Source organism: Pararge aegeria, chromosome 26, assembly GCF_905163445.1.
Source record: "Pararge aegeria chromosome 26, ilParAegt1.1, whole genome shotgun sequence".
Lineage (NCBI taxonomy): Eukaryota > Metazoa > Arthropoda > Insecta > Lepidoptera > Nymphalidae > Pararge > Pararge aegeria.
The window spans coordinates 9209120-9235351 of NC_053205.1; the positions used below are offsets into that span (position 1 = coordinate 9209120).

The 26232-nt window shown below is 36.8% G+C and overlaps 1 protein-coding gene across 1 annotated transcript in view; it reads left to right on the forward strand.

The window, feature by feature from the left end:
- The window catches only part of LOC120635400 (protein slit), a 190088-nt gene that overhangs the window by 135096 nt on the left and 28760 nt on the right, over window positions 1-26232 (forward strand). Inside the window, exons 6-20 of the mRNA XM_039906408.1 lie at window positions 4890-5033; window positions 6390-6551; window positions 7763-7833; window positions 9539-9680; window positions 10662-10805; window positions 11653-11724; window positions 12039-12110; window positions 13636-13707; window positions 14819-14982; window positions 17691-17844; window positions 18419-18510; window positions 19403-19529; window positions 22542-22613; window positions 24000-24160; window positions 25459-25588. Of these exons, the coding sequence (XP_039762342.1) occupies window positions 4890-5033; window positions 6390-6551; window positions 7763-7833; window positions 9539-9680; window positions 10662-10805; window positions 11653-11724; window positions 12039-12110; window positions 13636-13707; window positions 14819-14982; window positions 17691-17844; window positions 18419-18510; window positions 19403-19529; window positions 22542-22613; window positions 24000-24160; window positions 25459-25588 (1779 nt within the window). The remainder of the gene's footprint in view (window positions 1-4889; window positions 5034-6389; window positions 6552-7762; window positions 7834-9538; window positions 9681-10661; window positions 10806-11652; window positions 11725-12038; window positions 12111-13635; window positions 13708-14818; window positions 14983-17690; window positions 17845-18418; window positions 18511-19402; window positions 19530-22541; window positions 22614-23999; window positions 24161-25458; window positions 25589-26232) is intronic.

Below are 26232 nucleotides of genomic sequence, written 5' to 3' on the forward strand. Positions count from 1 at the left end.
AAAATTCAAAATTCATTAATTTCAAGTAGGCCTAATATAAGCACTTTTTGAAAGTCTGTCTGATTGTATTGACTCTACCACCGGTTCGGAAGGCAGATTCTACCGAGAAGGAGCCGGCAAGAAACTCAGCAGTTGCTCTTTTCCAACATCAACAATTTACATTTTTACATTCATTTTTCTATCTTGTGAGAGCTGAAAGCGGAGCCGGATGCTTCCAAGCAACCTTGTCATTAAGAAATTCATCAATTGTATAGTAACCTCGCTGCAATAAATGTTTTTTAACAAATACTTATGCATTGGCAGGTCCAAAATCACATGCGTCTATCCTTTGCCTTTCTCTTGCTTTGATGGATATATTATTAGAAGCAAAAATAAAATCGTTGTGCAAGTTACTAGGCTACATAAAATCGCTAATTCATTCAAGGGCGAAAACTAAAAAAAAAACCCCTCACGTAATTTATGGACGTCCCATTATGCATATTTATAAAAAAATATTGAGTCCTCTGCAATCCTGAATGAGTGTGGAAATTTTCATACTCCCGTGCGCGCGATTTTCGTAAAAAGGGGTACAAGTTTTTTGCTTCACGTATATACAAACTGACCTATGACCAAAGTGTAAATGAAAACCGAAATAATACTTTTTAGGCTTTACATTATGTACTGTGTTAAACGACTAAGACACCGGGAGGTATCTTTGCATCGTTCGAGTCCATGTAGGACTGGAGTGTATCGATAATGCAGTCGTATTTATATCGAAATACCCACCAACTCAATATAATTTTAATTGTTTATCACTTCGTCGTTTATCACTTATTTTTACTTCTACTATTAATATTGTTACAGTCGCACTTTGTAAAACTTTTTAAAATTCGTTATATTTTTATGTACATAAATAAAATTTTCAAATACTGAAGTTTGAAACCCTAAAGAAGATATAAAGGCACGTACCCACTCGGAAACAATTTGCACCATCCCTCTACAGCGGACGTATGGTCCCCGGACGAGGCGCCATCAAATATTAATCAATGTAACAATGCTCTAATAGACTCCGGCGGGCGCACATTGAGAAGCCCGGACGAAAACTTTACGGAGGTGGCAATTTAATAGAACTAGCTGACCCGTGCAACTTTCTAAACATTTTCAAACTTTCTAAAAATGAATCCTAGCTAGATCGATTTATCGCCACCAAAACCCCCTGTATACTAAATTTCGTGAAAATCGTTGGAGCCGATTCCGAGATTCCAATTATTTATATACAAGAATTGCTCGTTTAAAGATATAAGATATTGTAGTGCAAAAATGGTAGAAACCACCTATTCTCTATTTGACAGCTGGTTGGCACAGTGGGCGGCGACCCTGCTTTCTGCGTCCAAGGCCGTGGGTTCGATTAACACAACTGGAAAAATGATTGTGTGACGAACATGAATGTTTTTCAGTGTTTGTTTGTTTATCTGTATATTATAAGTATTTATTATATTCATAATAATATTCATCAGCTACCTAAGTACCCATAACACAAGCTACGCTTAATTTGGCCTGAATTCAAAGTAATACAATTTCCCTGACATGAATTACCAATAATATGTAACCTAGTAAACTCCACTACAAGTTTATTTTTATTTCGAATATTGATATTGTTATAGTCCATTTTCATTTCAAATTTTGTTATATTTTTATTGACATAAACCCCACTGGTAAAGAAAGAAAGAAAGAAAATATATTTGTTCATGTTAAGTGTTACAAACAGTACATCTTATAATAATATAGTAACAGTGTCTGTGTGTAGCACCAGACAGAAATGGTGTACAGTAAGTGGCGTGCATAGAGGGCAGACGATATAAAATGAAGAAAATCTCCAATAAGATTTATAAAAAACTTTAGGATAGGCATTGTAAGAGTTATAAATAGCCTACCCTTAAGTATGTATAACTCGTACTGGAGATTTTCTTAATTTTATATCATCTGCATACCCTGTGCATATCCTCTATGCACGCCACTGTAAAGTACAGCTCAGCATTTGCCATTCATTTTAGGTACATGCATGCCGCTGATTTTCAGCTGAGACCCGAGTGATGATACGGCAAAATAAATAGATAAATAATAATAATTAAAAATAAATAAATAAAGTGAAGCACGGGTTATTCCCATTGAAGTAATAAAAGTGATAAAAGCAGGGTAACAAGTGCACTGTCCACGCGTCGTAGCATCTTCCGCGTTCTACGGCGCCGGCGTAGAGGCGTAGCGCCACCCAATTCGAGAATCCTATTAATTATTCAGCCGAAACGGATAGCTAGCAATTTCGGACCGCGCGGGGCTGGCGTGATGTGGACCTGCCTTTATTATTTCCAATGATACAAAAACACTGCCCCGTTGGTCGGAATGTTTTACTAGATAGTTTTGAACTTCGGAATTACCAGTATTGAGTTCGCGTTCCGGGTCTAACCAAAAACAGTATTGAGTTTTACACACTTTGGTTATCGGCCGTTTAGCTATCTCGACTGAATAATTTAAAAAAATAAACAAAGTGTAAATGAAAACCGTAATAATACGTCACAGGCTTTAGAAGTACACCGTGACTATCTATCTATCGTAGACTTATCTGTGGAACCGAAACGCTATTAGCTTTCGAGTATGGAGGGTAGAGGTAAGGAGAGTCATCTTATATGGGAGAAAAGTTGAAAAAGTGTCCAGTTGTTGCGCTAAATAACAGTTCAAAAATCCGCCACAATGGCGCTGGTGGATGCACAGGGTATGGTATGAATGTAGCAATCGTAGATGAATTGAAGTATGCCGAGTTAAAAAATTTAATGTCATTATCATCGCATCGAGATGCTCTACTCCCAATATATGAAAGTCAAGGACTTTTCGAAACTTAAAATGACTCTACTTTTCTCACATTGCACATAACGTAACGTAACATTCGTTTAGACGAATTTGATATTAAAAAAAAACAATAAACAGATAAACGCATTTATTGTATGTTAAAGTATTTTTAATTATGTAAGTGTTGTTATTATATATATTAGTTTATTTTTATATTTATTTATTTATTTATTATATTATTTACTTTTTATCTATTTGTGTACACTAGTTTATGTATTGGCATGTAGTTATTCGCATGTATGTATTTTAATATTTGTACCACCAGCAGTCTATTCTCCTCTTCTTTTTTTTCCTAATTCTAAGGTTGCCTGGACGAGATCGCTATTAAGCGATAAGGCCGCCTTTTGTATTACTACTTCTTTCGATGTTTCTGTTTTTGTTATATTTTAAATATGTTAACGTTGTGGTATACAAATAAAGAGTTTAATAATAAAAAAACGCTCTGACACTGAAGAACATTGATGTTCATAACAGTAACATTGTCCAGTTGTGGGCATCGAACCCACAGCCTTGGACTTAGAAAGCAGGGTCCCCCACTGCGCCAATCGGCTGTCATGCATTCGCAGTAATCTTTTAACATTAAGAAGACCGCCTGTCACTTGTTTACTGTAAAATAAAAACATAAATACCTAACCCTACAAATTATTTTGTATCTGTTGCAGACGATATGCAGGTGTCACTTATTAAGGACCATAGTTTATATCTTAATGGAATATCCACTATAAATGAACGAACCGCTCGTTAAATTTTAACTCGCAAAGCGATCGCGTGTCTATGGTTTAGCCTGGAGGGCCCTAACTGCCAATTTTCTATGAGTGACCGTAGACAATTTATAGATGAGGGTAATCTTTACCAGAGACTATAGATGCATACGTCACATTAAGGAATAAAGGAGGAAGGAGTGAATATTTTTTTATGAATATAATACACATACATACTTATAATATACAGATAAACACCCAGACACTGAAGAACATTCATGTTCATCACACAAACATTTTCCAATTGTGGGAATCGAACCCACGACCTTTGACATAGAAAGCAGGGTCGCTGCCCACTGCTCCACTCGGCCGACATTTTATATAATCTACCTGCTTCGTGCATACCCTTTATGCACGCCACTAACTGTAAGAATACAAAAAGAAAACAGTTTACGAACGAAAGAAGTTGACGAAGAAGACGTTGCAAACTAAAACGCGACCCGACAGTATATTACTCTTCGTTCTTTCAACTAACTCTATGCCAATAATAGGTATATAAATAATTTTAAAATAAAAAAAACATACGCCCAGGAACTAAAAAGCAAAAAAACAATGCTACTTTGAGTTACATAATTGTTGATTTATTATCAACAGCTCGACCGATTTCGATGAAATTTAAATAAGTCACCCTGGAAAGTATGCCCTTTTAAACAAAAAAAGAATTATTCAAATCGCTTCAGGCGTCTTCGAGTAATCGGGTAACACATAAAATAAAAAGATTCCGACGAATAGAGAACCTCCTTCTTTTTGAAGTCGGTTAAAAATCAGGTCGCATGATTAGCAGTTGACATTTGGCTGTCATAACTTAGATAATTGCAAAACTAAACACGAAAAATCGTAAAAGAGAATTGATGACAAAAAACCGTCTTTATTTGACAACTAAAAAGCAAGAAATAAATATATTATAAATTTTTGTTTAAATAATAGGTTGGGGAAATTTTTTTTCGCATTTTAGTATGTATAAACTTGTAATAAAATATCTTTGGCTATACTATTTGTATCTGGCTGGTTTTGGTATCATTAAAAGTTTAAATTTTAAAGCAGGTAATTCCAAATTCAAATTCGGAAAATGTGTGATTCATTATATAAACAGAAATTTATAATATTCGTTTGGATTAATATGTGAAAAAGTTCCGTTTTGCGTAAGCACGTAAGAATCACCTGTAAACCTTTGTGGACCAATTTTCTGGACACGACGTTAATGAGATTCTACCTGATAATCACTCTATAACTCTACTTCTCCAGGGACCTAAGCCGCAACGAGCTGACTGCGATCAGTCGAAGAACCTTCCGAGGTCTCACAGCGTTAAAGAGTCTACACCTGGACGGAAACCAGCTCAAATGCATAGACGAGAAGGCGCTGGAACATCTCAAGAGTTTAGAAGTGTTGTAAGTTTTAGCTCCCAATTCTATAATTTATCATTTTTATCATTTATCATCATCTCAGAATATAGCAGCTGTGATAGCCCAGTGGGCAGGAGCTGGACTTCACTTTCGTGGTGCCGAGTCAGAATCTCAGCACGCACCTTCAACTTTTCAAAGTTATGTGCGTTTTACGTAATTAAAATATCACTTGTTTCGACGATGAAGGAAAACATCGTGAGGAAATCTTCATTCCTGAGAGTTCTACATAATGTTTTCAAAGGTGTGTGGAGTCCACAAATCGAGTCCCAGAACGCAACTCTAACTTTTATAAGTTAACGGCGCGTTTTAAGTAATTCAAAAATATCACTTGCTTCGACGGTGAAGAATAACATTGTGAGGAAACCTGCATTCCTGAGAGTTCCACATAATGTTCTCAAAGGAGTGTGGAATCCACCAATCCGCACTGGGCCAGCGTGGTGGTCTACTGCCTTAACACCTTCTCATTTTGGGAGGATACCCGTGCCCTGTAGTGGACCGATATCATGATGATACGCAGCTTACGAACGTTTCCTTCTTCTTCTTCTGCTCGCGGATCAGATTCGCCTGGCCGCTGGTGTCACATCAACCCGTTGAGATCTATTGTGACGCCACTGTCTAGATCTCCCAGCAAGTATTGGTTGCCGCCAGCAGCAGTTTCTTCGCGGGAAGAGATTTAGCATCTTCTGGTTGTATTATATCCTCCCCCGAAAGAATGCTACGTGTATTCCTCAGCGCGGGGCAGGAACAGATTGAGCAGCGACGTCTGCGCAGCCTCTTTGTAGAGTCAGCATAGATCTGTGTCCTGCAGCTTTGATACGCTACCCTAATGTGGATTGGTGGGTTTTAAGAACTATAATTTACTTGTGTGACCGGGACCGACAACTTAACGTGCTCTTCGAAGCACGGTGGTTGAAACCACCAGTTTCCTAACTCCGAGCGTGTACCGGTACCGTGTACTGTACAGTTTCGAAATAGATTTTAATCTACAATTAAACATTATAAAAAAAACCTAAGAATGCTAGTCAACACGGGCAAATTAAGCTTAATTTTCATAATATATCATGGATTTCCGAAAAGGAACGCCTGCTTCTATCTAATGTTTAAAATAGTAATTTTGTGGCGTCGGCCATCTTGGACCGATTTTTATCAAACATAGCTAAGAACACTCATTCGCCTTTCAAACAAAAATAAAACAAAAAAGAAAAACAAAATCAAAATCGGTTCGTCCGTTAAGGATATACGAGACCGCACACACGCACACAGACACAGACACGACAAACTCATAACACAACGTCGTTTTTTCGTTAGAGGTTAAAAAACATTTTTTGACATCTTTTTCAGGACCCTAAACAACAATAATTTGACGTACCTGTCGCTGGACGCTGCGTCTGTCGCACGCCTGCACACGCTGCGACTGACGGACAATCCTATCGTGTGCGACTGTCGTGTCGCGCGGCTGTCTGCGTCCGTTCGCGCTGCAGGCATCCTCGGAGTTGGGGCAAGGTAATATAGTAATTCATGAATGTTATTTGTTACTTTTAATTTCTTATAACTACACTTAATCTATATTTGTACTAATATTATAGCTAATATAATTCTGTGAATTATATTTCACAGAACGCCATGGGGTTTTTTATGATTTATCTAAAGCTTTTGATTGTGTTGATCAGAAAACCTTGTTTCTTAATTTAAGCTACTATGGTATCCAAAATTGTTGCACTAAATTTGGTTACTTCTTATCTGAGCACTAGAACCCAAAGGGTTTGCATAAATGATATAAAGTCTCAGGGATCAAATACCTCAATGGGTGTCCCACAAGGCTCGATATGGGTCCTTTTCTATTTTAAGTTTATATAAATGAATCTACCGTACCATGTCAGTGGAACATGTGAAATTGTATTGTTTGCAGATAATACATCTCTAATTTTTAAGATTGACAGGAGTGCTGATGACTCTGACTCAGTGTCGCACTGGTGTAAAGTTAACAACTTACCTTTAAATGCAAAAAAAAACAAATTGTGTCGAATTTATCTTACCAAATATAAATAAAATTGATAAAAACATAATGATAAATGGTGAATGACTAAAAATAGAGACCTCCACAGTTATTCTGGGCGTGACCTTGGATAATAAGCTTCAGTGGGGTGCCCCTATAGATACACTAGCGGGTAAACTAAGCTCGGCTACCTACGCGGTCAGAAAAATTAGACAGATTACTTACGTTAAAATGGCTAGGCTTGTTTATTTTGCGTACTTTCATAGTGTTATATCCTATGGAATCTTGTTATGGGGTAAAGCAGCTGATATCGAAACTTTATTTATATTGCAGAAAAGAGCTGTACGATCAATATATAAACTTAAATCACGCAAATCCCTCCGTGAGATGTTTAAATAAACAAAAAGTGGATATAAACAGTCGACTTACAAGAAATGGTCATAAATTAGTGACATTTACATATCGTCTGCGATAGGTGCAGAAGTCATTTGCGGGATTGAGTATACACTTTTATAATATGATTCCTAAGATAATTTTGGACCTACCAATGCATAGGTTTAAAGAATATGATACTTTATTACAGCGTGGTTAGGCCCACTCCAATTTATAACGACCACAGATTATGCATAATTTTGACCAGTCTGAACGAAGATACCTTTTTATCTTTAACCAAATGTACATTCATAGATTTGCTTACATGTTTAATGTCTGTTTCCAGGTGTCAGGCGCCAGTTACTCTAAGAGGTGCTCTACTCACAGAGTTGGAAGCGCACGAGCTGATATGCAACGGTAATTTTTAAACATAGACGTAAGCTTATAGGAAAATCAGGAGCTATTCGATTTGGTTAAACCATCTCCTTTCTACAATCGAACCGCGAGGCACCGAAAGAATCTGCACCGTTACGTGGTTGAAATACCATCAACACGTACGAAGCGTTTTGCTTCTTCCTTTCTGATCCGCACCGCTAGGATCTTGAATGCCCTTCCAGCTTCCATTTTCCCCAGTTCCTACAATATGAGAACCTTCCAATCAAGAGTGAATATGCATCTTCTAGGCAAGCGCGCTCCACCTAAGGCTGCATCATCGGTTACCATCAGGTGTGATTGCAGTCAAGTACTTGTCTATATATTTAAAAAAAAATCCTATTGCAATATTGAGGATTACGTAAAAATGAAAAAGCTTGGGTATAAATTAAATAAATATAAATACAGTGCAACCTTAATATAACGTACCTCAATATAACGACTTCCTCGATTTAACAAATTCTTCGTAATCCCCTTGAATTGTCCATAAGAGTCAATATAAAATATACCTTTACATTGCGAACATTCTTTGCGTACAACCTCTTTATAACGAATTTTCAACTATCAAGAAAAAGTATACATACCTCTAATTAACGAATTTTGCCAACCCAAAACCTTTATATAAAGTTTCCACCAATAATATAACTCTTAATCTTAAAATGTGATTCATGTCTCGACATGTTTCGACACGCTTTTGTTTGTACAGTAATCATTGTTGTTTTGATGGAAAGTAATGTAAACACCTCTGCTCGTCACTATTGTTAAAGATTTAAGTTAAAATGGCTCAGAAACGTAAAAGTTCTTTTACCTCTCTATAACGAATTTTAGACCAATCTAATAACAACATAACAAACCTAGTTCAACGAATTACTTTATATTACGAATATTTTCTTGTTCCCCTCCGATTTGTTACATCGAGGTTGCACTGTATACTGCCACACTACACACATTGCCATATAGACAAAGTAAGCGTAGCCTGTGTTATGGGTACTAAGATGACTGATGAATAGTTTTATGCATAATTTTATTCGTCATCATCAACCCATCACCGGCCCACTACAGAGCACGGGTCTCCTCCCACAATGAGAAGGGGTTAAGGCAGTAGTCCACCACGCTGGCCCAGTGCGGATTGGTGGACTTCTCATGCCTTTGAGAACAGAACCCTCAGGCATGCAGGTTTCCTCACGATGTTTTCCTTCACCGTTAAAGCAAGTGATATTTTAATTAGTTAAAATGCACGTAACTCAAAAAAATTAGAGGTGCGTGCTGGGATTCGAACTCCGCCACTAAAGTGAAGACGAAGCCCCACCCACTGGGCTATCACCGCTTCGTGTTAATTTAATACATAAACACTTATAATATAATACATATACAGGTAAACACCCGGATACTGAAAAACATTAATGTTAATCGCACAAACATTATCCAGTTGTGGGAATCGAATCCACGGCGTTAGACTCAGAAAGCAGGGTCGCTGCCCACTTAGCTACCCGTCAGTAATATGAATCTCCATTCTTATGGGGGGGGGGTTACTGTTGCGGTTGGGGCGATTAGAGGGACATGCTGTGGTAGTTTGGGTAAACGAGTCCCACGTGACCTCTGTCCTGCCCAAAAGGACAGAGGTAGCATAAAGATTATCCGCAGCGAAAAAAAAAAACTCAGGTCAGCCAAATGTATTCCGTTACACCAGGCCCAACGACGACGGCGGTGGCGGAGTGTTCGGCCGAGCCTCGCTGCCCGCCGCCCTGTCGCTGCTCGCCGGACGGCACGGTGGACTGCCGCGAGAAGCTGCTCACAGACCTGCCCAGCATCCCTCACCGAGCTACCGAGATGTGAGTAAAGTCCATTCGCTTGGATACCTTCGTGCCGTGCCGCCTTGGCCCAGACTTGATGACCTACGTCGAACAGATTTTATGCTACGTAACGATACTTTAGTATGGATTCAGAACGTAATAACGTTTAGAATTGAACAATTGAAAAATTTAAATTGAAAACTTTGCGCGATGAGAAATAGTATCTATTTTACTTTCCATTATGTGCTTACCTACATTTTTCATTTTAATTTTCTTTAACTTGTCGTTATTATTTATATTCGTATTTATTATAATACTATAAGAATAATAAAGAAACGCAAATAATTTAAAAACAAAGCATAAATGTAAAATGCCAAATTCTCCTGCCTGTGTACCGACACGAAAATATTTGTAAATATGTGTATGAAATTTAGCAGACTATACCATCTTTATCGGATAGACGCAGCAATTGCTTTGCTGTAGTCCATTTTTTCATCTTACCAAAGAAATCTGAGAAACGTATTATATTTTTATGGTATTAAAAGAAAAAAACCCGACTTTCATAACAGCGAACATTATTCTAGTAAAGCGTTCGTTTGAAGGAGTTGTGGAAGGGAAAAATTTAACCACCATTTTGGGGTGGTGCCCATTTTGTGTTTAAAATTTGTCTTAGTGTATAGTATTCTACTACTGAAGCCGTTTGCTAGATATTGAGGGAGCTGTGAAATAATTTACTATCCGCCATTTTGTGTCGGCGGCCATCTTGTACCAATTCTATCAAAGACAGCTAATAACACTCCACACTAATTCACCTGTCAAACAAAAACAAAATCAAAATCCATCCGTTCGGGAAATACGATGTCACGGACAGACTCACATACAATTTAAAATACGGTATTAGAAATCGCATCTCTGCGCCAATGCCGACATGAGTGCTTTACCAACTAAAACGTAATAATGAAATTATACTACTTTTACTTTTTTTTATCAGTCTTGCCTTTATAACATGTCTCCTTCCAGTCGCCTAGAACAGAACGAGATAACCGAAGTGGGGGCGGGGGCGTTCTCGGCGGTGAAGCGAGTCGCGCGCATCGACCTGTCCAACAACAAGATTTCCAAAATAGCCGCCGACGCGTTTAACGGACTTACGCATTTGACTTCTTTGTAAGTAATGTCTGGCTCATCCTCAACATCAAATCTACCCATTCCCCGTCCACTAGAGGGCACGGGTCTCCTCCCATAATGAGAAAAGTTAAGGCCACGACGCTGGCCCAGTGCGGATTGGTGGACATTATATTTGACTATTTTGTTTAAAAATTTTACGTCTTTGTAAGTAATATACGAATGTTTTGTGGATAATATTTGACTTTTTAATAAGTGTTACTTGATCATTTTGTAAAAAAGAAATAGTGGAATTTATTTTCAATAATATTTGGTAACTTATTTTATTTTATTTATTTCATTAGATATACCAACGATACACTGTAATTTCATTAATCATTTTACATTATAGTTTATTGTCCGAGTACAGTTATCACTTACAGGTATACACAACATTGAAGTAAGTCCGGTTAAAAATAATCAAATTAAGTCAAAAGCAAAAATAGTAAAAATAAAAGAATTCATATTAAACAAATGAAAGTAATGATTCAAATTAAAATAAAAAATAAAAAATTTAAAACAATTATTTATATAAAAATATTACTCTAAGATTAATTTCGCCTTAAAGCGAATTAACTTTGTTAATATCTGATATGTAACGTCTTTGTGAATAATATCTGTCTCATTTCTAAGAAATATTAGACGTATTAGCAATAGTTGACGTTGTAATTACTAAAAGACTTTCTAAGTCACATTTAATATTTTTGTAAGTAATATTTGAAAACTTTGTAAGTTATATTGTACTTCGTTGTAACTAATAAATATTTGGAACTTCTTAATAGTTAGAAAACTTAATAGTTTTTTTGTAATACATTAAATTTTGTAAAAATGATCTCTCCTTTTCTTTCAGAGTTTTATATGGGAACAAAATTAAGGATTTACCTTCTGGAATATTTCATGGCCTGACATCATTGCAGCTCCTGTAAGTTAAACGCTTGTCAAAAATTAACTTAACGATACTCGCTTTTTTCCAGTTCTTTATCTTTTCTATCTATTAGAAATAGTTCCATTCTATATCCAACAGTCGATTTTCTGAACGGTGCACTATGAATAACGGTTATAGTACCTGGCGATGGAATTGACCCGTTTCATCTATTATCTATGTCAAAAATAATATTTACAATTCACATTGAGCATCCACAATAACAATGTAATACTATTTTAAAGCGATGGCAGTAAGCCCCCATCATTTCAGAAACGTATTCATATAATAATCTCTTTTTTTCTATGTTTCAGATTACTGAACTCAAACGAAATCACATGCGTCCGTAAAGATACTTTCCGCGATCTACAGAGCCTGAAACTATTGTGAGTAAACAGACAGAATACAGAAATTCTAATTTGTAACTTTTTGTACATTGAATATTAATATTTAATGTAAGTTTTATTTTTATTAAGTTTTAAATTATTCTGTTATGTAATGCGAACCATACGATGGGTCGTATATCGTACCGACGTTTGCAAAGTCACACGTGAGATCACATTCAAAATTCAAAATTTCTTTATTAATAAAGGCCTATCACAGGCACTTATGAAGCGTTCATACATAATTGTTTACATAATTGTAACGGGATGGTGATAACTTTGTTCGCCAACTTAAACATAAAGCTACGAGGGTTCCAAACGCGCTCTGGTCTACGAAGAGCCCACAACAAACTTAGCCGGTTTTTTTTTGTTATCACCATCTCACAGTAAATCAATATTAAGCTATGAAGCTAGAGCAATTGACACCCAAGCTTTTTATCGTTTAAGTAATCCTTAACATTATAATAAAAAATTTCTTTAAGCTCGATCCGTAAGCTTTTTGATTTGTTTGTTTTAAGTCTTTATTGCACACACACATTTTATATAAATTAAACCCGAAACCAACCAACCAACCAATTCCGTTCCTTACAAAAACTACTATCGCCAAAGGTTGTCTGGGAGAGATCGCTTTAGCGATAAGACCGCCTTTGCACACCTAAACTAGTTTTTTTTTTTATTATTTTTGTAAATGTGTTTCTTATTCTACTCTTCCTTGTATTTTGTTTTTGTTTGTGCAATAAAGAATTTATTATTATTATTATTAAACACAAATACAGAAGAAACCTAAAAAAATAAAAATAAAATATATATTTATATACATACAAAATAATTTTAATAAACTACTTACACATAAATTCTAATACCACATACATATTATACATTATATATATAAGTATATACATATTTAAGCAATATACTGCATACTATAATATTACATTGATAAGAAATGGTTTTCCAAACGCTTCATGAATACATTTAGGGATTGAGAAAAAAAAATCTAAAGTGATACTAAAATAATGAACATTCATCAATTATATATATATAGCACGTGCATCTTTATTAGAAAATCAATAAACAAAACAATCCACACTAATATCACTTTCACAAAAAAGAAAAATAAAACTCGTCGAGCCAGTTTCCTTACCTTACCTATAACAAGAACAAATTATGGTAAAAAATCCCTTATCTTTGAAGGCGCCAAATTTTATAATAAAATACCTATACTTATAAAAAATGTAAACTCATTCAATGAATTCCAAACTAAATTAGCTTCTTACATATTAAGTAATACCAATAAATTTAAAGACGAATACATTGAATGAGTAGATAATAGTAAAATTGAATTTAGTTTAGTCTAATGGCGAAGTTTATTAATTTATTATAGAAAACTAAGTTTCCTATGTAAGTGACTTAGGTCTTTTTATGGGAATAAATGTCTTTAAACCTAAACCTACGTATGTCAGCTTTTTGTAGAGCTATACACCTTAGCACTTCTATGGGGCATCCTAAAAAGAGATTTCTTTTCCAGATCTCTGTACGACAATAACATAAGGTCTTTGCCGAATGGAACATTCGACTCGCTCACTGGAATCCAGACTCTGTAAGCATAAATAATTCTATCAATTCTTTATATACATCTTTTTTTCAACAGTTAAAAACACAATTGAAATGTTATTAAAAAAAAAAACACTTTTTGAGTACCCAAGCAACTGGGCTCCGGAGTGAGGAACCTCCTCACAATACGCGCCGTTTCAAGGACTACTGCCTTCTGTATCCGACCCTTGATCCAACAACCAAGCGAAAGCTTCTTGAGATGTTGGTCGAAGCTTCTCGCAGGAAGACCATTGACTGAAACGACGATCGGAACAACAACGGTCGACTCAACATTCCACATGGCGGTAATCTCGTGACCAAGGTCCAAGTATTTAGATACTTTTTCCTTTTCAGCTTTCACCAGATTACCTTAATATATTGTTACATAAATAACTAATATTGTCTCAAACGAATTTTGAAAATGCTCAGTGATTTTTGACGGCCGATTGGCGCAGTTTGCAGCGACCCTGCTTTCTGAGCCCAAGGCCGTGGATTCGATTCCCACTACTGGAAAATGTTTGTGTGATGAGCATGAATGTTTTTCAGTGTCTGGGTGTTTATTTGTATTATATATTTTCTAAGTATTTATGTATATAATTCATAAAAATATTCATCAGTCATCTTAGTACCCATAACACAAGCTACGCTTACTTTGGGGCTAGATGGCGATGTGTGTATTGTCGTAGTATATTTATTTTATTATTATTTTGGGTGACGTATACAGGAAAGACTGTGACGGCAGATAAGAATACAGTCGTTATTTATTATATCCTTTTTATTTTATTTGACCTTTTTCACCCTTTTTAAGAATTTCAATTTTAGAATAATAATTAATAATAATTTTTTTACCGGTGAACCTAGAGCGGGCAGTTACCTTGGCCAACGAATTAGTTTGGCCATCCAAAGGGGCAATACTGCCAGCATCTTAGGAACTGTGCCTCGATGCGGTGGTTTCGTGGACGTTTTAGATTTTATTTAGTTTTAAATAGTTTATTTTAGGCTATATTTATAAAACAATTATTTTACTAAAATCACTTCAATACTTTGTCTTTGTAATTTTAGAATAAAGCAAGAAACATAAAGCTAAAAATTAAAATATTTTCAACTCTATTCTGTAGGCATTTAGGTCGGAATCCCTTCGCGTGCGACTGCTCTCTGCGCTGGCTCGCCGCGTATTTACGCAAGAACCCAATAGAAACTTCCGGCGCCAAATGCGACTCACCAAAGCGGATGAACCGGAAGAGGATCGACGCGTTGAGGGAAGAGAACTTCAAATGCAAACGTACGTACTTACCGAAGTCATACATACACAAATTATAGTTTTTTTTATAATTTTGACGTGACAACGTCTTATAAATTGGTTTGCCGGGTGACACTTCAAGAAACTGCGTTACGCTCCGCTCACGTTATGCGCTCACAATGAGAGCGAGTGAGAGGCACGCGCCCGCCTAAGAGCGAGAGAGACAGACATAAAAAGTGAAAGGCACGCGTCCCTTTGTAGTAAACGCTGTTTCATTGTACGCAAATGTATTGCAAGTTATTGTATGTATATTTGTATATAAATACGTATGTATGTGTAAAGGTAAAAATAAAATTTTGTTAATATGAAATTCAGTGCGAGATTCTTTGTATAAATTAATGTTTTAAATATAATTCTTTGTATAAATAAATGTTTTAAATTGTTACTATTATTTCATCCTTCTTCCTACTATACGAATGAATATTCACATTAAAATTATTTTACCACTCAAAGTCGTTGTCACGTAAAACTTTCGCCCGTATACCGACTTTACAGGCAACCAATTTTTTGTTAGTGTTTTTACCTACAGCGAGGTTACTATACATGAATTCCTCAATGAAGGTAGATTGGAAGCAGCCAGCCTCGCTCTCATCTCCCGCAAGATAGCAAAATGATTGTAAATGTTGATGTTGGAAAAGAGCAACTACTGAGTTTTTTGCCGGCTCCTCTCGGTAGAATCTGCTTTCCGAACCGGTGGTAGAGTCACTACAAACATACACACTTGACGTTTCAAAAGTGCTTATAAAGTAGGCCTACTAGAAATAAATGAATTGGAATTTGAATTTACGCTTGGAGGTATTATCGATTTTATAAATTTAAAAAGCATACTTATTAAAATTTTCGGAACCGACAGGATTTGAACCTGCGACTGTCAGGCACTCGCGGCCCGAGCGCTTTTTCCCCGTGCTATAAGACTGATGTTGAAAGGCGTATACTAATTTCGGCATCGACGGTAGCAGAGCCGTAGCTGAATTGGAAAAAGAGAGAGAGAGAGAGTCGCAGGTTCACATCCTGTCGGTTCCGAAAATTTTGATTTATCTACATATTTATTTATTATTTGACGGCCAAATGGCGCAGTGGGCAGCGACCCTGCTTTCTGAGTCCAAGGTCGTGGGTTCGATTCCCACAACTGGAAAATGTTTGTGTGACGAACATGAATGTTTTTCAGTGTCTGGGTGTTTATATGTATATTATAAGTATTTATGTGTATTATATTCATAAAAACATATTCATCAGCTATCTCAGTAGTCAGTACCCATAACACAAGCTACGCTTACTTTGGGGCTAGATGGCGATGTGTGTATTGTCGTAGTATATTTATTTATTATTTATTTATGTACCATAAATTGTGATTGTGAACATAAGATACATGAAGTGTACAAAGGAAAGCTTATCTCTATAAGAGATCTCTTCCAGCTACCCCAGGATGTGAGTAAGATGATTTAATTGTGGTATAGGTCAAATAAAAGTACAATATACTACATAATAACTACTAAGGATATTCAATATATCTAAACAACAAAATTCTACATACTAATACAATAAAATTTGAAGATACTATATATACAAAATACATAAAAATATAAATATATATCTATAATAAGTAAACAGTAATAAATATACTATGACAACGATAGATGCTCTATGCTCATTTACATTGTGTTTAAAAGAGTGCACCGATCGGCAGTGTCTAATATGTTATTTTTATATGCTTTTTAAATTTATAAAATACACAAATTACTTTTAAAACTAAATCACATGTAAATACGCGAAATAGGCGTAAATTAAGATTACTCAAGAACTAAGTATGGCAGTGAAACTATACGGCTTGAGGGAGCAATACTATAAAATACAGTGGCGTGCACTTCATATATGCACCAAAGCAGTGCCTACCCTTTTTTTTATTTCATGCCATCCTCCTTATTTATGCATACCCTAGTCAAAAACCTCGTGCACGCCACTGATACAATAGTCTACCCAAAGAGATTTTTTTGCGAGAAATCATTTCAGTCATTTAAAAATAAGCTAAAAGTGCAATGTTTAAATTTTTTATAAACGCGCCACCTTTTATTTTATTTTCTGCTAAAAGTTGTTATTAGTTTTGTATCACACAACTAGATAATATATTACCACTCCTTTATGTTAATTTTAATTTCGCATTAAATTAAACTGTTTCTTTTGAGAATAAATGTATTTAAACCTAAGTTCGTAGTAAGAACCCATCTTTGTTCGTCTACTCATTACCCGCCTACTATACACCGGACACGGGTCACATCCCAAAATGATAAATAAGTATCCGAGAGATTATTTGTCTCGGAGGCTTCGGCCGTGGCTAGTGATCACCCCACACACAAAGACGTGCCGCTAAGCGATTTAGCGTTCTAGTACGATGTCGCGTAAAAACCGATTAGGGGTTCATACCCCCTATATACCCCTAGTATGGTAGTCATCTACCATACTCCCAAACAGGCTAGCCCGTAGACTGCATCATCACATACCACCAGGTGAGATTACAGTCAAGGGCTAACCTAAAACAACTGTGAATAAGTGGTTGTTTGTATTGCAGATTGTAGTTATCGCCATCACTACTCACTGCTATGTACACATTTTGTATATAATAACGCATCAAAAGTGCCATCTATGTGCCTATTTGAATAAAGATATATTTGACTTTGACTTTGACTTTGCAGCTGGTGAAGAGACAGCCGAAGCTTGCGGGGACGAGCCCCCGTGCCCGGATATGTGCGCGTGCTCCCGCGCGTTAGTGCGCGGCGTGCGCGTCGCGTGCGCGCGTGCCCGCTTATCCGACGTGCCGAGGGACCTGCCCATCACCACCATTGCACTGTGAGGCTCATAATATCTACCGCAGTAATATACAACACAACCCTATTCAAGATAAAAGACCGACACGCGCATAGTACCAGTAGTAAATCATGAAGTGTCATTACACTGTGGAATTCAATACATGTGATTCGACAGGGTCAGTGACCGTGGTTTGCGCGCTGTTGCCAATGTCAAATTACAGAGTAGTAGCGAGTAGAGTATCTATGTAAACGATTGAATATTGAATATTTCACATTTCACAAACTTTCGAGTTTAAATAAAAGTCATTGAACAAAAGTTGTTAGTTTTAATCTAAACAACTACATGCCGAGAGCTTTTTGCTATTTTTTATTAAACCCTGTATATTTTTTCTTTAAAATAACTTTTATTAAGACAGATATTAGTGTCACTTTTGTACGACAAAAAAAAGTTACCCTGTATAAAGCTCGAAGAACTTCCTGTACATTGGGAATATAAACACTTTTTTTAACATCTGAGATAGAGGCAAAGGTTTAACGACATATGGCTTTAACGACCTTTGCCTTTTATTCCAAGATATTGCAAACAATTTAATAAACTCAACTTGTGTTCACAGCATCATGCCAGACAACAATTTGGGTCAGATCAAGTCGGACGGTCTGTTCGGGAGGCTGCCGGACCTCACCAAACTGGATTTTCGAAACAACGGTAAGAAATAAAAAAAGCCGTTAAAAAATTAATATAACAAATACTTTAAACTAAGTCATCATCATAATCTCCCCCTGCTATGGTTTAGTTAACAGAATAAAAAAAAGTTCTTAAACATAAAAAAATGAGGGACTAAACGAATCAATACACAATATTGTACACCACAGATAAAATTCACAGGAATAAAAGTGCTATATATATATGTTTGGTAGGGTGGTACAACATATAAATAAATGTATTATATTATGATATAATTACATAAACAAAGTACATATTAAAAAACCAAAAATGATATATACAAAAATATAACATACATTCAATTCACGTACACATATTATTTTCTATAAAATACTACAGGTGATTGGTAGGTAATAAAACATATACCCGTTGACATCTTGGAGATGTCTCTTAAAAAGTTCAAAGTTTGTATTAAACGTAAGCTTATAGAAAAGTCCTATTATAGTATGAAGAACTACGTAATCGATAAAAAAGCTTGATTGATAATTATTGCTCTAACCAGGTTGCTCTTTTAATAATTTTAAATGACATTGTGAGATGGTGATAACAAAAAAAAACACCCAGCTAAGTTTGTTGTGGGCTTCTTCTTAGACCAGGACGCGTTTAGAACCCTCGTAGCTTTAGTTTTAAGTTTACGAATGTGGTTATCGCCATCATCTCACTACCGTGTAATTCTTATGTACGCATCAAACGTGCCACCTATGGGCCTACTTGAATAAAGATATTTTTGACTTTGACTTTGACTATATTATATACATATATGTATGATGTCATGACATGGTTACATAAACATAGTACATATTAAACAATTAAAGATTATATATACATTAAATACACGTAGATATTTTATTTTTTATAAAAATTACTATTCTAGGGATAACAGTGATAGAAGACAACGCATTCGACGGTGCGGCATCCATACAAGAACTATTGCTGGACGGAAATCTGCTGCAGACTGTCACAGATAAGATGTTCTTTGGCCTACATAGCCTCAGCACAATGTAAGTATCACCACAGACTTCTGATTATTCAAAAAAATCAAAATAATGTATCTAACTAAAGACTTTTAATTATTCAATAAAATTCTAAATTCATTTATTTCAAGTAGGGCTAGTTTATAAGCACTTTTGTAACGTCATGTCAGTATGTTTGTAGAGACTCTACCACCGGATAGAAAGACCAAACTGATGGTAAATGGTATACCATCGCTTATACAGGGTTATACTTCTTTTGGCGCGTTAAGGAAAAATTATGAGACTATTTTCTTAAGATGCGCGCGCACACCGTCACAAAAAAACGACACCCTGAAGTTAGCCATAAAATTTGCGGGCGGATTCCGGTGATTTAAATAGCTTAAATTGTACACAAATCTCAAATTTTAATGTTCACTGTAATTGGTTGTCTGATAATGAGTCTATTAGTATTCCAACTTTAATTATGTTTACTATGTCCATTTTATAAATTATGTAGATTTTTTTTTTTGTTATATTTTAATAAACTTTATTTAAATAGATCATGCGTTATAATATAACTTTCTGTATTAAATACCTTTTTTCTATTGCTATCAATATAATATAATAGAATAGAATGAGGCGAAAGATAAAATTTTTGATAAGATTTTATCTTGTTACATTAAGAAGTATAACTTCTAACGCGTGTACATAAGTACACACTTTTTTTTTATTTAGAGCCCAGCACTAGTCCAAAAAAGGGGTGGCATGACACATGCCTAAAATCAATGTGTACGTACAGGGTTAAATAAAAAATAGCAGATAGCTCTCGGCCTGTAGTTGTTTACATTAAAACTAACAACTTTTGTTCTACGACTTTTTTTAATTCGATAGTTTGTGAAATATTCAATATTCAATATTTTAAACAGATACTCTACTTGTTACTACTCTGTAATGTGACGTCGGCAACAGCGCGAACCGCGACTCTATCGTGCGGTCACTGACCCGACTACGCGACGTTGTCGAATCACATGTATTTTCCACAGTGTAATTTCACTTTACAGAAGTATCGTGATTTATTATTTTTTTTATTTGAAATAAATTAATACTGAATTTTGAAAAGTCGTACAAAAAATTAATTAATCATGTTATCTCTGTAAAGTGTCATTACACTGTGCAACTCAATACATGCGATTCGACAACGTCACGTAGTCGGGTCAATGACCGCACGATAGAGTCGTGGTTCGCGCGCTGTTGCCGATGTCACATTACAGAGTAGTAACATGTAGAGTATCCATGTGAAATATGGAGTATTGAATATATAACAAAACTATCGACTTTAAAAAAAGTCATCGAACAAAAGTTGTAAGTTTTAATCATAAGAAATACAATCCGAGAGCTTTCTAGTATTTTTTTAATGTTCTTCATAAAGCAACAAGAAAGCTATTTTATCACTTGGATTTGTGAATGTCGTTGTATTTTTATCGCTATAAAGGTCAAATACCGGCACCACGTTTTAGCCATTTTCATGCGATTTCGGTGCAAGTTGACGCATTCTTTACGATTTTTACATATTTCATTGTAGACTTATACTTCTATAAACAGCACTATGATAAAGATAAATTATTTAGGAAGCCAATGCCGTTTACAGAATCATGTAAGGGGGGATGGATATTTTTTTATACGCATTTCCCGCAAAAAGTGTCGTAAATGTAAAAATTTAAAAAAAAGAACGGCTTCCATTTATGAAATTTTTGAAACTGACATTTAGATTTCTTTAGATGGATGAACGGTTTAAACCCTGTATACACTTTGCAGGGCGTGTATGTAAAACGCCCTTCAAAATGCCAAATGGACACAGGTCCATCAACCTCAGGTGTAGGTGTTAACCCTCATATGGCCTGTAATCACCCCGGCAACCACGCCCTACACACCGGAACACAGCATTGCAACAATGCTGCTTAGCCTGTAATCACACCGGCAACCACGCCCTACACACCGGAACACAGCATTGCAACAATGCTGCTTAGCCTGTAATCACACCGGCAACCACGCCCTACACACCGGAACACAGCATTGCAACAATGCTGCTTAGCCTGTAATCACACCGGCAACCACGCCCTACACTCCGGAACACAGCATTGCAACAATGCTGCTTAGCCTGTAATCACACCGGCAACCACGCCCTACACTCCGGAACACAGCATTGCAACAATGCTGCTTAGCCTGTAATCACACCGGCAACCACGCCCGGTAGCGGCAGAAATAAACATGGCGATGGTACTTCTCCGGATGAGAACTGCCTCAAAAAGTTTTAAAACTGTCTTATCGACAAAGTTGAAAGAAGATATCTGTCTCAGGCCAATATAAGCGCTTTTGAAACGTCAAGTCTGTCTGTGTGTAGTGACTCTACCACCGGTTCGTAAGGCAGATTCCACCGAGAAGAAGCCGGCAAGAAACTCAGCAGATTGCACTTTACCAACATCAGCAATTTACAATTTACATAACAATACACAATTTACATTCAAATTCTTTTTTATATCTCGTGAGAGATGAAAGCGAAGCGGTTTGCTTCCAAAAAACCTTGTAATGATGTTTCAAATGTGCGAAACTCGTAATGAATACATTGAATGAATGAATGAACACACTTTTATTGTAGACCACAGAGAAAATTTACAGAGATACAGATACAACAGCACAATAAGTTAGAACGTACAATTTGGCGGCCTTATCGCTAAATAGCGATCTGTTCCAGGCAACCAAAGGCATACAAGAAAATGCTATACGAAATTAGTAGGTGGTACAACAAACATTAGTGAAATATTAGTAATTTAATATACATTCAAATACAAACATAAGAAATAAATACATTGTTTAAACTTATCATATTTTAACTAGTTATATTAATTTTGAAGAACTGAGAGGTTTGTTTAGTAAAAGGCAAATTATACTTTAAAAATATATTTCCCGCGAAAACGCTCGCCCGGTGTCATGGCGACAGTCGTGACGTCACTTCTCTGCGTTTACGTATTAAAAACTTTTTAATTGTGATTCTTTCCGCAGATCCTTGATGGACAACAAAATAAGATGCATAACTCCGGGATCGTTTGACCACCTGACCATGCTTACTACTTTGTGAGTATTTATTATTTACTAGCGTACCCAGCCCTCTTTGCCGGGCTAGATTTTGCTTTATTTTATTTAAGCAATAAACTTACATCATTACATTTTTAATTTAAGTCTCATAATATATTAAATCATTTATTTATCTCCGTATTCATTCTCTTCTATTCTCTTCTCGAGCGGGTGAAGATCATTATCTACACCCATGTACAGGCAACAATAGAATATCATCATAGTAAATAAAAGCTGTATTTGACAGTTTGACAGTTTGACAGTTCAAAAATAGGAGTGCTCCGATCGTCACCAAACTTTACAGGATTACTCGCCAGGTCAATCCGGAGATTCCCTGAAAGTTTTATTGAAATCGGTCCAGCCGTTTCGGAGGCTATACGAAACACACCCACACACTTTCTCTTTTATATATATAGATACTCCGCGTAAAGCAGGAGAATCTGTGTGGTGTAATTTATAATTTATTCAATCCTTATACTCCACACCAAACAGATCGTCGGCAATTTAGGGTACATTACACTTTACAATGTATCATTGTAGTATCATGTATAGTTTTCAAATCATCGTATGATGTTGTCTTAACAATTATTCATTGTAAAGTCACCATCTCCTGAGGGTGCTCCGGTTTCGGAGCGAAACGTGCGTAGAGGGTACATTGCCGACGATCTGTTTGGTGTGGAGTATGAGGATTGAAGAAATTATAAATTACACCATACAGATTCTCCTGCTTTTCGCCGAGTATGGCAAATTAAGCTTAATTTTCATAATTCTTTAAAAATTATATGTTAAAGACTCTCTTGGGTCCATTTTATACGCACGGCCACGGGTCGTACGCAACCTTTATACATATACTCCTCTATAAAAATAATGACAGTGTTGTTGTGACCGCAATAATTTCAACATTAGAAGTAAGAATAAACTGACAGTGCAATATACTAGGTTACATAAAATTCATAATTCGTTTAAAGGAAATTGCATACAATTCTACAATAAACTACCAATTGACATCTTGGAGATGTCTCTTAAAAAGTTCAAAATTTGTATTAAACGTAAGCTTATAGAAAAGTCCTATTATAGTATAAAGGACTACGTAATCGATAAAAAAGCTAGGGTGTGAATTATTGCTCTAACCAGGTTGCTCTTCTAATAATTTTAAATGACATTGTGAGATGGTGATAACAAAACACCCGGCTAAGTTTGTTGTGGGCTTCTTCTTAGACCAGGACGCGTTTGGAACCCTCTTAGCTTTAGTTTTAAGTTTACGAATGTGGTTATCGCCATCATCTCACTACCGTGTAATTCTTATACGCATCAAAAGTCCCACCTATGGGCCTACTTGAACAAAGATATTATTGACTTTGCCTTCTATGTTTTTCTGGTATACAGATCGCTCGGCAACAACCCGTTGCAATGCACGTGCCATATATCGTGGGTGCCCAACTGGTTGCGCAACCGGAGGCTCGCAACCGGCGCCGCGTGCGCGCACCCGCCCCCCCTTCGTGGCACGGAGGTGCAACATCTAGAAGTTGCTGACTTCAAATGCACCTGTGAGTCCAAACACAGTGGGCAGCGACCCTGCTTTCCGAGTCCAAGGCCGTGGGTTCGATTCTCACTACTGGATTTTTTGTGTTATGAGCATGAATGTTTTTCAGTGTCTGGGTGTTTATATATATTTTCTAAGTATTTATGTATATAATTCATAAAAATATTCATCAGTCATCTTAGTACCCATAACACAAGCTACGCTTACTTTGGGGCTAGGTGGCGAAGTGTCTATCGTCATATCGTCATAACGGCCCATTACAGGGCATGGGTTAGGGCCGTAGTCCACCACGCTGGCTCAGTGCCGATTGGTGGGCTCCACATAACTTTGAGAACTTTAGGTAAAACTCTCAGGCATAATGTTTTCCTTTACCGTTGAAGCAAGTGATATTTTAATTGCTTTATACGCACATAACTTGAAAAAGTTAGAGATGCGTGCTGGGATTCGAACTCGGGCCCCCGAAAGTGAAGTCGAGCTCCTACTCACTGCGCTATCACCGCTTCTAATACAATCTTTATATTGCGCACCAAACAGATCTTCGGCAATGTACTCTCTACGCACGCTACACTCCGGCTCACTGTTACATTATAAATGAGTAGGCAAGGTAGCGTTAGAATACCTAATTTAATAAAATAGTTATAATTCACCAGTCACCATCTTAATATATATAAATCTCCTGTCACGATGTTTGTCCGCGATGGACTCCTAAACTACTTAACCGATTTTGAATTAAATTGGCACACCGTGAGCAGTCTGGTCCAACTTAAGAGATAGGATAGCTTAGATATTTCATTATAGTCGCAATTTTATTTTATTGCAAATTATTTGTCTATAATTAATTGACAGTCACATGTACTCATTTAAGGCTTAGCGATACTGAATACGATAAAAACAAAATCAGACGCAGACGAAGTCGCGGGCAACAGCTCGTAGTTTATAAATTAATGTTTGGGTGAATTTATTATTATTATGCATTTACTTAATATATGTTCGACAAATGAATGTTAAAATGCAAAATGTAAAATGTAAATTGTTGATGTTGGAAAAGAGCAACTGCTGAGTTTCTTGCCGGCTTCTTCTCGGTGGAATCTGCCTTCCGAACCGGTGGTAGAGTCACTACACACAGACAGACTTGACGTTTCAAAAGTGCTTGTATTAGGCCTACATGAAATAAATGAATTTTGAATTTTGAATATTACATATTTATTTATAGTTTTAGAGATATAAATATTCCCGGAACTCATTATAGAATCGCTGGTGACTTGTGAAGGGTTAGAAGCCATTATTGGATGTTTGTTGCAGCGGAAGATCAGGGCTGCCTCCCGCAGGACTACTGCCCCGCCGGTTGCTCGTGTGCGGGCACCGTCGTGAGATGTGCGCGCGCCAAACTGACAGCCCTGCCTGCGAGGCTACCCCCATACACTACCGAGCTGTGAGTCTACTGATAACGGAAGACATCCGTGTAGCTTAGTCAAGGATATACTCGCTCGCCTTGGCAGTAAATTGACCAGTATGCCGTCACGAAAAACGGCATGACGCTACCATGGCAGTAAATGGTTCAGTATGCCGTCACGAAAAACGGCACGACGCTCTCCTGTAGCGCGCTGCCATTGCATTTAATTGACCAGTATGCCGTCACGTAAAACGGCACGACGCTTTCCTGTAGCGCGCTTCCATGGCAGTGAATGTTCAGTATGCCGTCACGTAAAACGGCATGACGCTCACCTGTAGCGCGCTGCCATTGCATTTAATTGATCAGAATGCCGTCACGTAAAACGGTATGACGCTCACCTGTAGCGCTCTGCCATTGCAGTTAATTGATCAGTATGCCGTCACGAAAAACGGCATGACGCTCTCCTGTAGCGCGCTTTCATGCCAGTAAATTTACCATTATGCGATCACAAAAAACGGCACGACGCTCTCCTGTAGCGCGCTTCCATGACAGAAAATTGGCAAGTATGCCGTCACGTAAAATGGCACGACGCTTTCCTGTAGCGCGCTACCATGTCGGTAAATTGTCCAGTATGCCGTCACGTAAAATGGCCCGACGCTCTCGTGTAGCGCGCTTCCATGACA